At 39.9% G+C, this 17,306-nt stretch overlaps 1 protein-coding gene across 7 annotated transcripts in view; it reads right to left on the bottom strand.

The window, feature by feature from the left end:
• Positions 1–17,306, bottom strand: part of PHKB (phosphorylase kinase regulatory subunit beta) — a 238,626-nt gene that overhangs the window by 187,045 nt on the left and 34,275 nt on the right. For all 7 annotated transcript variants that reach the window (XM_006121182.4, XM_014572567.3, XM_006121179.4 and 4 more), the window contains 2 exons: positions 11,933–12,022; positions 5,712–5,850 (listed from right to left, as the gene is read on the bottom strand). In XM_006121182.4, coding sequence (XP_006121244.1) covers positions 5,712–5,850; positions 11,933–12,022 — 229 coding nt within the window. The remainder of the gene's footprint in view (positions 1–5,711; positions 5,851–11,932; positions 12,023–17,306) is intronic.

The raw sequence follows: 17,306 nt of genomic DNA, 5'->3' as shown, positions 1-17,306 counted from the left end.
TCTAATTTACCCCTACATGTCTTCTAACAACCTGGGTCACAAGGGTGCCAGAATAGAGAGGTTCAACCTATGACAATACAGTTACTATTAACAGTCACTAAACCTAAACTGGTGTTTCCAGACTTATTAATTGGGACATTATAATTCTTTCAGTTTGTGTTCTTAAACTTTTCTTATCGCAGGACACAGTCATGGTCAAAATTACAATGAAGTAAATCACAGCTTTTTCAGTGATTAGGCAACACTCAACAAGACTACAAGATAATATAAATCACTCAATGCTACAAGTGATTTTCTTCTTAAACAATGTGCTCTTAGGTTATGTAAACAGCACAACAGTAACTAATCCTTATCCAAAGAACCTCATCTCTCTGCTCTGTTCTCAACTTTATAAATTTGATTGACTCTTAACCATCTGTTATCAGTTGAAAACAGGGAGATGAACATGCCACAACAGTGAATACTTTTAGAGAAAAAATTACAACCGATTAAAGAAAATTAAAGAGTTCCAGATGTCATATGCCTTAATCCCAATCACCAGATACCCTTGCAAACACCCGAAAACAAAGGTTTGCTGGTGTCCGAAGATGTATTTTGCAGCCCATAACATCCTCCTGGTAATATTCTCTCACCAGGTATTTTGCCTTTGGCTGAACTACACTTTTACCTATATGTGGAATTACCTAATTAAACTATCCTTTCCATTTCTGGGAAATTAGAATTTGAACATATTTTAAGTGCCTTAATCCCCAATTAAAACTTCTGGTTTTAAGTAATTCTATTTTTTCAAAATTTTAACGTAAGTTTCAAAACAATCTAAATGAAAGCATAACATTTCCAGTTTTGACTTATTCTAGCAACTACTCAGCAACAAATACACTCTACCCATTTCAGCCCATAAATTGGAAATAACAATAATGCAATAGCAACGAGTAGTCCTGTGGCACTTTAGAAACTAACAAATATATAGGATCATGAGCATTTGTGGGTAAAACCCACTTCGTCAGATGAGCTGGAGTGGAAATAACAGAATCTGAGGCATATATAACAGCAAAAGCAATTATCTGACAATTGTAGGACGTGTATTAATGAAGCTAATTAAGTAGGCTTGGATGTGTCACATTCATAGCTTTTCATGTGAAAATGCCAAATGTCAAAGGCAGAGGAAACTGCCTTTGTAATGAGTTAACCGGTTAATATCTTTATTCAAGCCCAGGTTGACAGTGTCAAAATTGTGAACCAATTCCAGTTCAGTAGTCCCTCTCTGTAATTGGGTGGTAAAATTAATATAATAGCTCTGCAATAATTGTAAATGAACTATTAGGAACAATCATCCTATATTAAATACCAAAAGAGGGAGCAAGGAGTGGTGAAGATAGGGCTAACTTTACACACACTAAGAAGGCTGCTATTATGGCATGTTTTATGTCAGTGTAAACTTGTTAGCACAAAATTAAGCCAAAGTGGTTCCTAAAGCGATTCCTTTTATTTTTGTTGCATGGAAAAATTGGCAAATATAACTTCTGAAAATTTTGTCAGACAAACCTTCCCTTCCAATGAGTTCATAGGGCAGATCAGTGCAGTATTTTTAAACTATAGAAATTCTCACCTGAAAAGAAGAGACTGTTTTTCTACCTCTTCATTGGTTTACAGGCAAGTGTATCAACTTAACAGATCTTAATTTCATTGGCCTGACCTCTGGCCAGCTAATATACGATGTGCTGGCAAACCCAGACCAGAGGCAGGAATATAATACTGTAATCAATTAACTGATAAGCAAAAGCTTATAGGTTAATAGTGTAGATTACATCCATCCTTCCCTCCCACCCTACCAGTAAATTTTTTAGCAGGCTAGCTAGCAGCCTGGCTCAGTCCTGGCTTGTGCTGGGTCCAGGACCTACCACCACTGTGGTTCTGCATTTAAAGTTTATTAGAGCCATGCGGGCAAGCAGCCCAGCTCAGTTCTGATTTGAACCAGGTTCAGGAGCTCAGCCCCACCTCTAGACAGAGGCTTTATGAGAGGCAGCAGCACAGGGCAATAGGCAGTTGGTCCACAAGGGGAGCTGGTTTTTAAACTGGCTTTAAACAGTGTTCAGTCATATTTAGAGACTTATTCTTCTCTTCCAGAAATCAATAAAAACACAAGGCAGAAGAGTTGTGTCAACACAGAACAAGGAAGATACAGCATTTAAATGCTGTTGGACTAGGAAAAGTGTAGACTAAAACAATGTCAAGTAATGAAAAAAACAATTACTACCTGCTCTGTGACTCAGGCAAACCAACAGATTTGCTGGGTCACTAGGCCAGAGGCAGGGTCTCGGGCAGAAGTGTTGGAGCAGCCAGCCCTAAGGACTACCCAGAGTGCGCTCCTTCCTCATCACCGTCCGGAGTGGCCACTGCCACTGCCACAATAGTGGTGGTCAGGAATTCTGGGCCCCTTTGGACCTCGGGGAAGTTGCCACTTTTGCTACCCCCATTGGCAGGTCTTCTGTGACTTCTTTTTCTTTGCATGATTGCACATGTCCATTCTACTTCAGGTCACTCAGAAATAATTCCATCTGGACAGGGATGATTCAGAGTCTCAATGATGGAATAACTAATTGTCCAAACTTGGCTTCATTTTGAAGAAATGGTTACTTACCCTTTGCAGTAAACAAAATTCTTTGAAACATGTTCGTATGGGTGCTCCATTCTTGGTGTCCTCGCAACCCCTGAACTTTGATTGGAGGATTTTGATCTTCGGCCCTGTCCAGTTATACAGCACTGCATAGGTGAACTGCCTTCAGTTTCTTCTTTATCCTCAAGCCATATATCAGAGAACGCAAGAGCACAGAGGAAGGGAGATGTGTTGTGAAGCACCCATACAGACAAACATCTCGAAGAATTAGAGTTATTGTGCAGGGTGAGTAAACATTTCTTCCTTTTCTACTAGTGTCCTTACAGATGATCCACTCTAGGTCTATGTCTAGACTACAGGGTTTTTTTGAAAAATGACCTTTTTTAAAAAAAAACTTCACTTGTGTCTCGACTGCCACCACGTTCTTTCAAAATTAAGTCAAAAGAACATGGTGTTTTTTCCCACAGCGGTAAACCTCATTTTATGAGGAAGAAAGTCTTCTTTCGAAAAAGCTCTTTCGAAACAAGGCGCTCTTGAATGCAAACCAGGCCTTTTTGAAAGAGAGCATCCAGACTGCCGTAAGTGAGTTCTTATCAGAGTTCTTATCAGAAGCCATAAGTGACAGAGTTATTTTAAAGGGTATCTGGCACGCCCACACCTTTTGCACTCAAAGTACTAGCGTGGGGAACAACCTTGACAGATAGCTATCAGGAATGCAGTTTTCACTGCATGGAAAAGTGAGCTGGTAGTCAGTGGTTTATATTGTGGTCATGGGTGGCATTTAAGAACCAGCCTGAGGCTTCAAAGTGAAGCAGAACACCTGACTGGTGGAAAGAGATTTTCAAGCCTGTTGAGGAACTTCACTGTCACAGGGTGTGCAAAAACAGAATAAGCTTCTACTGCAGAATGGAAAGCCATGATGGCTGCCAGTTGAACTCTAATGGAGATCGGCAATAGCCCCAAGCTTTGTTACCACTGGTATATAGTTGAGTATTTCTGGCAACAAAGATGTTATTGATGGAATAGGTTTAAAGTCACACCAACAGACAAATATTGTCAACTTTTCATAGCAAGTGTAGTAAGTCTGATGTGCAATCACATTCTTTTTACTGCCTCTGACCAAGTTGTTTCTAATCCTATGAGCATTGACCACATATGCTTTAAGATGAACATTCGGAGGTTGGAGTGAAGGGTCTTCCTGGGAGATGAGATGAAAATCAGTGATCATGAAAAGTGTGATAACTGAGCACATGACCAGCAGTATTAGATAAGAAAAGCATATTTGTGTATGCTAGGTTAGAACTATCAGGAGAACTCTAGGTTTGTCTTTTAAAATTTTGGGTAAAACTTTGGCTATTAGAGGAGTCAGTGGGAATACGTACAGTAGATCCAATGACCAATGAAGATGAAAGACATCCCCCAGAAGTCAGTGACGGTCTCAGGAGCAAAACAGCATATCTTCAATTTACTGTTGCAAGCAAGTCTATTTGGAAGTCTATGCTGAAATCTATTTCTGACTGCTGGTCTCCAAAGAAATATGTGCTGAGTGTATCCTTTGTCACATTCTGAAGCCTTGGAAGACATGCTGCTGTGATGATGATCTATTAACTGTACTAAGACACTGCCACATATAGTAGAGGTTTCCCTTGCCCCATACCCCTGATATACAGTGTGGGAGTGGACGATATTTTTAAAATGTAGCCTTTTTACTCAGCAAATATACAGATGTAATCCCCAAAAGTATTCAGACTTATTTGCTGATAAGAATAAATTTACTGCTCTCTGATCCACCACCCTCGGGACCGGACCAATTCCTAATGAGGGAATTTGTTGGACTGGGGAGGTCCCCAGCTACCAGCCCGCCTCCTCCCCCGCCAACCCAGCCAGGCTTCCATGCTGCTGTGGCCTCAATTAGGGATGCAAGGAAGTGTAGGAAGCAGGAGCTGGTGCTGGGGGGAGCCAGCTTGAAAGCCAGTTTTCCCCAGCAGTGTCTTCGTGGTGAGGTGGGGCAGAGGCTAGCTCTGGGATGCTGCAGTTCTACCTTCACCTCCCATTCCCAGAATGCTGTGGCTCTGCATTATAAATGTAGTAAGAGCCTGCCAGGCTCCTGCTGTACCCCCAGCTCCTACTATATTTATATTGCAGAGCCACAACGGAGTAGCAAGCACTCCCACCTTATCGACTAACCAAATAGTTGATGGAAATTCTATCAACTACTCGATGAGATGATTAACTGCAATTTAACATCCCTAACCCCAGCAGCCCAGGCTGCTGTGTCCCTGACCCCAATTCAGCCACCAGAGCTGTCACATCGTCAACCCCGCTACCTGGCCTGCCACGGCTCTGGATGCGCTACTAGAGCCCTGGTCTCAACCCCAGCCCTGCCACTGGGGTTTCCAGCTAGGACTCCCTGGTCCAGGAACAGCCAAGGTTCTGCCATAGACCACAGATGTTAACGGACCAGAGAGTTCCAGTTTTGGGAGGCCCAACCTTATAAAAAAGCCCAAATTTGGGACAGGGAAGACACAGTTATACTCTCTCCTTTACGGAACTGATGATTTATGGTTGGATTGCTATGATACTTTTTGGCCTCTTTCCCATCAAAAATCATTCTCTTTCATTTTCAAATCTCAGTTTGTTTGGTAGGACTCAATTGAATTGCTCCCACTGGCAACTACTCTCAAGCCTCTAGCTAGCTTTATCAGATTTTACAGTTAGTCAGGGAGTAGTATTTCTTTGAATACTGCTTCCTACCATAAAATTTTTTGACAATAGGTCTTAATCATACTGCCTCAGAACATCCATGACAGTGAAAATTTAAAAAGATGCTTAACAAGACAAAATATTTTAAAAAGAGCTGTATTTAAAAGAAAAATTTTCTAACTGATGAAAGTCAAGCAATACTCTTATTGAAATCAAAATATGCACATTTATACCATGATTCTTATACATTGGTCCATTTCCATGGAATTACAAAACACTTTTTGATAAAGGATCTCTCTCATTTAGATGTATTTATGGTATTCAACACCTTAAAATCCAAATATTGAATAATTATTAAAAGGCTTTACAAATCAGCAGAAAAACAATTTACCTGTATGCAAGTGCTAATGCCCAAGCACATGCAGCACAGTAAAGACTGTCTTGCACCTTTGCTTTCTGGTTGTCACCAAACGTTTTTGTGGGAAAGAGACCAGTAGTTGGACTTTGATAGAGTAACACCGTTGACTTGACTGCAAAGAAAAATACATCTTTTTAAGATTTCAGTTTCCTCTAAACCCAAATAAAGCTTATCAGGTGGAAGGAGAGGTTGTATATCTTGTGATCCTGATCTATAACAGAGAACCACACAATGGAAATAAAAACAAGCACGAAAAATTCAAAGATTAAAAAAAGGCAATTTTTCTACACGCATACACATCATGGCTTTTACCAAACTCCCCTATCACTAACATTCCGACAAATGTGTATTCATGGCAGCTTTTATGATTAAAAAATAGCTTATGGCTATATCACAGCCTATTTATATGAGACGGATCTGAATTCAAGGCCACTTTAATAGTTTGCATTTGCTTGCATGCCCACAACAATTTTTAAAATCATTTAAATAAAAAGTTTACAGTGTTTTGATTTGTGCCCAAGAGATTTCAGGGACAGACAGAGTTGAAAAAAAATCCCTTTTGTCCAGTGGAAACTATAATGGATTGTATAAGCAATTTGCTCGTGGCTATAGTTACTCCTTTTATTCTTATCACAAATGCTTCATTTTTTCCATATTTCTCTCTCACATGCAACCTGATGAACTTAGTTCATATGTATCAGGAAAGCACTGAAAGAACACTCTAAAAAGTGAGTGCAAGTGGTGATGAGATCACTTTCTGAATTCTTTCCAAGGTAAGAGTGCTCAGTAACTACTATCCAGGAAGAAGTCCAGAAAAGAGAAATAGCAACCCATTTTAGTAAATAAAAGGAAACGGGAAGTGTAAAAGCTTAGCATCATACAAAAAATAAAAAAAACAACAAAACAAAACAAAAAAACCAAACAAACCTTACTAACATGTGAAATTACAAATTTCACCAAATAAGTGTTACACTGTGTAATAAAGCAGCACTCATCTCCCATGAACTCCCTTGTCTGGCTGAGTGTTTATGACCACACTCACTTAGTATGCCAGCCTTTCTGGCTATTTAGCCCTCCTTCACACGGTGTGCGCGCAAACTGGGCTGATCATAAATCCCTTCTGGGGTACACCTCTAGCATGGAGCAGCTCAGAGTCCCTCTGAGTCTACTTCTCCACTCTGGATGGAAGTGGTGCATTCAGAGCTCCCCCTCTTGGAGACAATTTCCTGAGCTTTATCTCAGTCCATCAGTCTCACCATAGGTCTCCCCATGGTGCTGCCACTCCCTCACCCAGTCAACACCTCTTCACATCTCTGAATTCACTGAGATGACTCTGGTCCTGAAGCCTCTTATAGGCCTTCCTGGCCTTTGATTGGCTGGTTTCTCCTGCAGCTGCTCTAGCTTCCTAGAGAACTTCTCTATGGTCCTTTTCTGGGACAGAGTCCTCCAACAGTGGTGTCCAGGGCCTGGTCTATCCCATCGCACACTGATATCCATAAAAGTAAAATTAAAGAATCTGCAGCTACTGAACTCATTTAAACTTTTCTGAGTACTCCAACACACACAAAATATGTAAATATTCTATTCAAGCATCAACAAGGGATTTAAGAAAAATAAAGTAATATCTAATATGTTTAAATGATTAATCCCACTGAATTGTGAAGATTCAAAAATCTTGTGAATAACTGAAAGTTTCAAAATTTGGTTTAATTTCTTTGATCATGGCACTTATAAAATAATTTATTCCTTAAGAAAATGTACTTTTCCAGAATGTGCAATCATGTATTCCGGCATCTATAAATTACTATCTTTCAGAAATTATCGAAATTGTAGATTCATTTTAATTTTGGATTTAAAACTTAGTACACTGCATAATATCCTTCGGTGACTTAGTATTATTTGACAAATCATTTTGCTAGCAGCAAAACAGTCAATATAGCTTATGCCAGAATGTATTGAATTCAACAATACATTTTCAGCTAAAACAGAAGACTGGCTGCAGCATACATAGAGCCTAAAGTACATGAATGGTAAATAGCACAGATTTGCCATTGCCAACTCTTAAAAGTAAATTGAACTGTCATCCACTCCATAGGAAAGAAAAAATGTAATGAACCTACAAAACAGTAATACGTAGATGAACCAGAAAATTTTGTTTCAAGGTATATCATAAGGTTGAATATAGTATCATCTCTCCTTTTCAGGCTGACAACTTTTTTGTTTACTGTACTGTACCAATGAATGATTAAACTTAAAACTTCAAACAGTGAATTGCACAACCAAGACTTGATTATAAAAAACAAACGAGGAATTTTTATAGCTATTTCTTGATAACATTATACCTTTCTAAAGTGGATCACATATTTAACTAGAAAAAAAGAGATAAATAATTAAATTTACAAGACCCTGAAAAATGGATAATCAAAAGTACTTCAACATTTAAAAACTGACCTACGTCCCATATGTTATAAAAATACAATAAGGCCATTTGTATTAGTAAATATTGGCATCATTCTGTCCAGTACTACAACAAAACAGTTAGAGATGTACATAACTTGTATACTGAGATGCACAAAAATGGGATTCCTAAATCAAGGGAATATACCTGCCATAGCTGTCAGTTAACTAGCTCGCTTAAACTGGAACATAACTGCAGCTTGGCAAGCAGCATGAAGGACTAGCCCTGAGTATGCGGCTCGGGTTTCATATTTACATTAAAATAGATTTAAGAAACTATTTTAAGTTATTAGAACAGATTATTATTCAAAATGAATTCAACATTTAACAAAAACATAATATTATTGACTTCAAGTGAAAGTTCAAAACTGTGTTGTGCAGCGTGGATTGATTTAAACCAAAGTGATGTGTGGAGTAGGTTGATTTAAATCAGGATTAGAATTGGGATTTAAATCGCAATTTTAATCCTGATTTAAATCAGCTAGTAGGAAAACTTGATAAGTCAGCAATTTTCATCTTGTTTTGCATTTGTATTTTTGATTATTTTCCTAAAGAAAGGCTGATTTCTCACTAGTTGGCAACCATTAAAACATGTAGATTTGTCACTTAATATGGCCTTTATACTAAATTTCTTTTTACTACTCAGGAGGATAATCTATAGCTATACCCAATTCTTAATGCAACTATAAAGCCTAATTAACTTTATTCAGAAATTTTTACTTCGTTACAGAGATGAATTTCTCATTTACTAAATGCAGATTAATATTTTTATTCAAAATTAGGGATGTTAGAAATTGTTTATTTTAGTAATCATGTAACCGCAATAATTCTTAGAGGTTACTAAAATGTCCCCCTGCCACACGGCAGGGCTGGCAGTCAGTGTACTCCTGACTCCTGGCCCCACAACTGGAGAGCCCCCTACTACTACGCATTAATGCCTCTATATCTGGAGGCAGCAGGGTGGCAGCAGCCCTATCTGTGGGGACCCCTGAGCTCTCTAAAGATAGAGGCTGCTCTGGCACCCCATGGAGTAACCTCTGTGGCAAGCTCAGGGCCCCTCCGGACAAAGGCAGTAGTGCAGGTAGCAGGCAGGAACCGGTTTTTAAACCAGCACCCCACACAGACTGGCTCCCACCTGCAGCTCTGCACTGGTGTCTCTGTATCAGAGGCAATAGTGTAGGATGGCAAGCAGTTCCCCTGCATGTTCTTCATTTAAAAATCAGACCAGCAGATTGGGACTGAGCTAGCCTGCCGGTCCAAGTTTTAAATGCAAAGCATGCAGGGAGGTGGGTGTAGGGGGACCGTTAACAGAGGAGCAATTGCTTCTCAGTTAAACAGTTTACCAACTAGTTAACATCCCTAATGAAAATTCTAATTAAATTAAAAATGTATAAAATATTTAATATTTGTATCAGCTAAGTAAAATTTAACTGATGCTACAAAAATACCAAGAAATTTATCAAAAACACATTTTGCATTTAAAACTAATTCATTGAACTATGAACTATTATCTGTAGTTAGTAAACTGAAGTGACTGTTTTGGGAGAACACGTTCTTCAAGATTTTAGAACTATTAGATCTCAGTTTTCTTCACACACTGAAGAGGAAAAGAAGCTTTCCTGCTTTTTGAACTCCATACTGTGTTCTGATCTCTTAATGAACTAGTCATTGAAAAGAACTAGGGAAATGGCTAAGGACTTTGGCAGTTTTATTTTTTGCTATAGAAAAATCTATTTAAAAAACCCTGAATTCTCAAAGCTTTGCTTAGTACACGTAGTTTGAGTTCTCATTCAGTCCAAAAAAATCACTGATTACCACCAAGGAAAATTACAGAAGTGATATGATGCTATCTTAAAATGTGTCCCAAATGTTCCTCTCTTTACAGGCTGGTTCAATTTAATTTAACAATCATAAGAAATGTAGCTTTTTAAAAATAAAGAAAACAAATACATTACAGGCCACTAAGAAGAAACAACAACCTATCTTACTCTAGATGGTTTAAAACTATATATTGACCTGAACAACATATTTGACTTCTGCTGTATGTACTAATTTCACCTCCTAAAAAAATCAGGAGTTATTTTTAATGAAATCTTTAAACATTTCCAAGTTTTGCTGCCAATTTTTACACTGTTAGCTCAGAGCAAGAGAATGAAATAAGGCTAAAAAATGAATTCAGAATGCATGATACATCTAGTTTTAATTATTGTTTATTTTAACCCAAATACCATCAACCCAAATTTTGAAGCTTCTACTACTTTAGCAACATTTCTTTTTATAACATCAGAGGCAGCATCTGAGAAACACTATATACTGTGTTTTATGGTACTTACATATTCCTGTATCAGATTTTATCCTTATATTCACCCTTTTTTCAAGACTATAATACATACTGTACAAACTATGCTTTGTGAGGTACAATTTGAAAACTCATAATTTGCTGATCATTACTGTCCTGGTTGCCAAAGTGTGACAAAATTGTGTGTAGTTATAAAATTCTACTGTATGGCATTGCTGAAACATGTTCAAAATTTAGAACAGCAAGCACAAACCAGTTCCTCAGAGACAAAGGGTAGGGAGAAAACTGTATTTCCAGCGAAGAAAGAGCTTGGAGGGGAGGGGGTCCCATCCCCCACAGACATGCAGTGTCTTGAATCTAACTGGAGATGATTTTCTAAGAAAGGGGAACAAATGCCCCCAAAAGGTCTCTCCATCTCTTTCATAACATCGCAACACTTCAAGGATAAAGGAAACATCATTAGACTGGGGAGAGACGACCCTGTCAGAAATTAATTCAACCAGTAAAACTGCTAAAATATGTGGTGAAAGAATTTTGCTTTGAAAGACCTGACTTGTTAACTTAGGTGTTATGTGCATTTTACCTTTTACTTTTTGTAAACAATTCTGATATTTATGCCCCATCACTTGTAATCACAGTTAATAATTTTGTTTTTTATTTTTTTTTCATAAATTTGTATAAATAGATATTTTGGAGAGAAAGATACAGGACATTTAAATTAATTCCAAATGAAGAATTTGTGAAACTCCATTTGAGATCACAGTATGTATGCCTATCATTTTCTATTAATAAAATAACAGACTATACATGAGCTTGTATTGTCCAGGACGGGACTGGGCTGAACAAAATGTACATTTTGGGAGTGAAGTCGAGGACTTAGAATATGATGGTGTTGCTCTGCAGTGTAATTCAAGGGTGTCTGGCTGTAGCATTTTTGCAGTACAGCTAGGAGTAATATGCATGCTTGAAGCTGTGTATGAGCAGGTGAGGAGTGGTTGCTCTCTTGGCAAAGAAGTGAAAAAGAAATGAGAGGACACAGATGTTCAACAGTCCAGAATATACCCTGGCCAATGTTACAATTTTTATGTATTCACTCATTATGCAGGTAACAGGGCCTGGCCTGACAGAAGTTACAAATATATACTGACCCTTCATTAAGCTAAATGACTAGCCTGTGAGCTAATATCAATTCAGTGAGGTGATTCGTAACTTAACCATAACAACAGAATCCAGATACCTCTCCCACAGCTGCAATGGCTCTGCACAATTTCCATAAATATTTGTAGAAAGAGATATTTTGGAGAGAAAGATACAGGACATCTAAATTAATTCACTATACTTTTTTCATATAGATATTAATTTTATGGAAGTGGAGGAATTAACAAGTTGCGTTTCAAATATTTTTTTAATTAATACAGAAAGAGTTCCCTTTGCTTACCAATTCTGTAATAATGATCCAATTTATCCAACAGACTTTCTCCCTCTGGTCTTGGAAGGTTAATGCTTTTAAGTGGTTCATAAACAGAGCCTAAAGAAAGAAATCACAAAATCTTAATTAAAACACAGTAATCAACATCAAAATTATTTCCATAAATTGTTATAGGAATATTATTTAAAAATACTCATGCTTTTTTTCTGCACAAATTTTTATGATACAAACACAACACTTTGGTCAGTTTCAACTGATTTACAATTTTTATTTTATTTTTATTATAATCCAGTTGATTTTACATGATTGTCCAATACTGAACCCATTAGATAGAGATGTAAAAACCTGTTCTATTGGGTAACCAGTTAAATATTATGTTTAATCAGTTAACTGATTAAAAAGGGGGAGAAGAAGGGTGTGCTCCAATCCTATTGGGCTAGAAGGGCCCTCTGCCTGCCAAGGCCTGGCTGGAGCGTTCTCCTTCTCCCTTCTGCCGCAAGCTGGGGCTTATCTAACCCAACTGGAGCAGCCCTTGACTTCAGGAAACCCAGATTCCCCATGAAGAGGCTGCTTCAGCATCCACTTTCTGAATGCCAACAGCAGGCGTGGGCAATAATTTCTTCCCAGAAGCCATTTCAAAAATTGTTGAAGTAGCGCGGAGCATAAACAGGAAGGGGCGGGGCTACCCCACCCCCCAGACCATGATTGGTCTGGGGGTGGGAGAGCCCCTATGCCCCCCTTCCCACTAGGCACCCATGCCCTGGAAGAGGTTTGCCATGCTTCCCCATCCTCAGGCCAATCAGGGCCTGGGGAGCACCCAAAGCCTCCTCCCGCCCTGCGAGGGGCCTGTGGCACTCTGAAGTGCCACAGGCTATTCGCAGGGCCAGAGCAGAGAGAAGGAAGGAAGCTTCATGCAGCTTCTCCCCTTCCCTCCCCCCCCCCGCCCCGTCCCCAGGGCCTGATTGGCCTGAGAATGGGGACCGTGTCAAGCCTCCTCCACTCCCACCCCTGGCTCCTGCGAGCAGAATGAGGTTCTTGTGAGCAGCGTGTGCTGCTCGCAGGGCAGGAGAAGGCTTTGCATGCTTTCAACCCAAGCAAATTAAGGCCTGGGGGCAGGGGAGTGCCCGAAGCCTTCTCCCCTCTGCCCCAAGGTGGGAGGAGGCTTCGCTCACACCCCCACTCCCAGCCAATTAAGGCCTGGAGGCAGGGGAGCAGCAAGGCCTCCGTGGGCTGAATCCAGCCTGCAGAGACCCTTTTGCCCACGCCTGGCCTACAGGGTAAGAGACACCATTAAATTATTAGAAATCTGAACTTGTGAGATTTGAGCTGCATAATTCCATTCTGGAAAAGCCTTCAGCTGTTCTATTTCTTTGGGTGCTACACAATTTTAACCCAGGCAGTTAGAAGAGGTGATGAAAGGACAAGAAACCCATATATTCTAGGAGGTTTTCTTCAGAACTAGTTTACCTACATGTTCAACACAAGCTTCAGTATTAAATGAAAACCATTTTAAAAAGAAATTGCACACCAATGTAACTTTGCACATTAACACAATTACACTGCTTCAGGAGTGACCATTTCATAAGCTCAGGCACTGAAGTGTCTTCCTTCTAAAGAGAGCTAGAATTAATGTATTCTTGTTATTTATGGAAGCACCATATGCTTAAAATACCAGTAGACCATGAACACCCAATAATTTACTTATGCTTCCATTTAGTTTTAAAGTTAAAAGTTCTTCAGTAAAGCTTCTGTGTAGACCAAGTGGTTATGAGGTTAAAACCATAAAATCTATACATGGCATATTTTCCATTTAATAAATAACTGAGGACTTACTGAGATTAACTAGTATGCATTTATGGAACTGGGGGCATGTATCAACTCTGGAGAAAATGGAGGATGTTCTACTCAAAAAACACTTCGATGCTACCAACTGAAGGTGCTGCGTCAGAAAATAAATTCACCTTATCCTGATTGAAACCACCATAATTTAATTTTTGTATCTATATCCATATGATAGATATGACCTTGACCTAATTTTGTATGCCAGTGAGACTATTCCCTTCCTCCTCAAAGAGCCTTTAATTTTCCGTTCCAACACTGAGCATTGTAGGTCTCATTGTCTTTCTCTTCGAAATTATGGGAAAAGCTTGATACCTCTTAGAATATGTGGAAGCTGTCTAGTCCACCACCCTCAGGAACTGACTAGTGCCAAACAACAGAATTTTCCAAACCACTGGAGGTCAATATTTTCTAGCAGCATTTCCACTGCTGATCCTTCACTTCCACTGTTTACTGGGCTCTTTGAAGACATTTAGGGGGTAAATTAGAGCTACATACAAGCACAGAACACTGAGACCCTGGACTGGTGGCTGTAAACAAACATTATCAGAACACTAGAAACTTGGCCACATCCATGGTAAGTGGACATGTGGCTAACTAAAACCATGCCGGATCATGCGTATTGCTCTATCAGGGTGTGCTGGACTAGAAAGGCTCAACCTGTACTGAAATGTACTCTTTCCCCTCATCTCCAATCTTAAAAATTAAAGTAGGATCTGCATCAGAAGTGGGCAAAAGTGCTTTTTTGATTGCAGCTGCACACTGAGTGGATGTTTTCAGAGAACTTTCCACAATGACTCCAAGCACTCTCTCTTGAGCAGTTGTAGCTAAATAAGTCCCCATTATATTGTATATATAGTCGGGATTATTTTTTCCAGTGCGCATTACTTTACATTTATCAACATTAAATTTCATTTGCCATTTTGTTGCCCGCTCACTTAGTTTTCTGAGATCTTTTTGAAGCTCTTCACTGTCTGCTTTGGTCTTAACTATCGTGAGCACTTTAGTAGAATCTGCAAATTTTCCCACTTCACTGTTTACCCTCTTCTCCAGATCATTTATAAATAAGTTGAACAGGATTAGTCCCAGGACAGATCCTTGGGGAACCTCACTAGTGAACTCTTGCCATTTGGAAAATTTACCATTTATTCCTACCCTTTGTTTCCTGTCTTAACTAGTTATCAATCCACGGAAGGACCCTCCTTCTTATCCCATGATAACTTACTTTGCTTAAAAGCCTTTGGTGAGGGACCTTGTCAAAGGCTTTCTGGAAATCTAAGTATACTATATCTACTGGATCTTCCTTGTCCACTTGTTTGTTGACCCCCTCAAAGAACTCTAGCAGATTAGTAAGGCACGATTTCCCTTTACAGAAACCATGTTGACTTTTCACCAACAAATTATTTTCATTTATGCGTCTGACAATTGTATTCTTTACTATGGTTTCAACTAATTTGCCGGGTACTGACGTTAGACTTACCGGTCTGTAATTACCAGGATTGCCTCAAGAGCTCTTTTTAAATATTGGCGTCACATTAGCTATCTTTCAGTCATTAGGTACGGAAGCTGATTTAAAGGATAGGTTACAAACCACAGTTAATAGTTCAGCAATTTCCCATTTAAGTGCTTTTGGAATTCTTGGGTGAATGCCTTCTGGTCCCGGTGACTTGTTACTGTTAAGTTTACCAATTTGTTGCAAAACCTCCTCTCATGACACCTCAATTTGGGACAATTCCTCAGGATTTTTCACCTAAAAAGAATGGCTCAGGTTTGGAAAGCTCCTCAATATCCTCAGCCGTGAAGACAGAAGTAAAGAATTTATTTATCTGTGATTTTCCACTGGCCCCATCCTCCCTGCAGCACTTCTGCTTTTGAAATGTACTAGAGTCCTGTGGGGCTTTTGCACATTTCAAAGGCCGAAACACCACAGTGGAAGCCGGTGCGAGCAGGCATTGCTTCAGCCCCTGCTCATGCTGTTTCCTCACTACGTCCCTGCCCACCCCCCTGCCAGCACTGGCTCCTGCTCCCCCCTTGCTGCCTCTTTCTGATGGGGGAAAATGACTAGTTGAGTCACTACTCGACTATCCGATAAGCTTATGCTTATTAGTCACTTATATCCCTAGTCTTTACAGCCCACATAGATGAATTACAGGTATATTATTTCAAGAAAAGATTACTTCAATGCAAAACTAACCAATTCATTTTTTAATTAGTCAAGTTTTTAATCACTAATATAGTTCTGTTTCTTACTGATTCTCAGAACTTTGATCAGTAATTTGCTAACACACAGAGTTTCAGAAAAAAGAAGTTTAGTCCCTGTAACAAATTAGGGATGTCAGATGTCGTTTAATTTAATAATTGTATAACCACACAAAAATCTTAGACGTTACAACATTATTCGATGGTCGCTTGGGGCAGGGCCGGCTGCCAGTGAGCTTCTGGCCCCACTCCCAGGGAGCCCCCTGCCATGTCATGTTGCTGCCTCTGTATCAGGCTTATGGATTAATCATTTACATGACTATATGCTAACATCCCTATAACAAATAGGGCAAAAGAGGCACTAAGAAGTATAACTGACCCATTCTGAGCAGGCAAACAAAAGTTCAAATGGTAAGAAGTACTTCCACTTGTCCACTGTGATACATAAGATATAAAATGTTTAGCTACAACTGACATTTGCAGAGTTGCCTAGCAGCCATTTTCCTAAAAAGAGACACAGTGATGGATGATCTATCATATTAGTTTCTAGTTTAAAATAAATTAGTAGATTTACTTGGTATTGCTCTTGTCCCTCAGAGCAGGGGCTGGAGGTCTGGGGGGCTCAGGGAGAGAAGGTTCAGAGGTGTGCAGGGAGCTGGAGTTAGGGTGGGGAGTGAAAAGGGACTCAGGGCAAGGGGCAGTTGGGAGATGGAGAAGCCAAAGGAGGGGGTGGTGCTCAGAGCAAGGGATGGGGGGAAAAGGGTGAGTAATTGGAAAAGAAGGTTGGGAGATGTGAGGGAGAGCAGGGCAGGAGATGCTGGGGGCCAGCCTGGTCTGCCACTAGCAGAGCCAGCAGCACAGGCCGGCTGGAAGGGGTGGGGCAGCAGCAGCAGTCAGCCTGGAGGTAGTAGTGGTGGTGGCCAGCCCATATGGACAGGCTGCTGTTTGCCCAGGCTAGGCCAGGGTGTCAGAGGCCATGCAGCCCACACAGCAGCTGCTGATCAGTGCTAGTTCGCTTGCTGCCCCCCATGGTCATACAGGAATATAGCTGTCCCCCATGCTTGTTGGACCCCTGTGGTCATTTGGGAGTATCACAGCTCTCCCTTTCCGTATGATGAAAAAATTCCATTCCACACACATCCCAATGTCCTGGCACAAGCAAACTCTGAACTTGTTTTAAGTTATGATATAAGGAAGCTGCATACCAAATTTGGTGGTTCTAGCTTTTATTATTTAGGAGTAGTTATTGAACAAGCTGATGCACATGTGGCGGGACAGCCACACAGACAAATGGTAGGGATGTTAAATATTTATTTTTGTAAACATGTAACTGCTGAAAATTTCA

The sequence above is a fragment of the Pelodiscus sinensis genome, chromosome 12 (genome assembly GCF_049634645.1).
Source record: "Pelodiscus sinensis isolate JC-2024 chromosome 12, ASM4963464v1, whole genome shotgun sequence".
NCBI lineage: Eukaryota > Metazoa > Chordata > Testudines > Trionychidae > Pelodiscus > Pelodiscus sinensis.
This window is presented reverse-complemented; position numbering and strand designations above follow the sequence as displayed.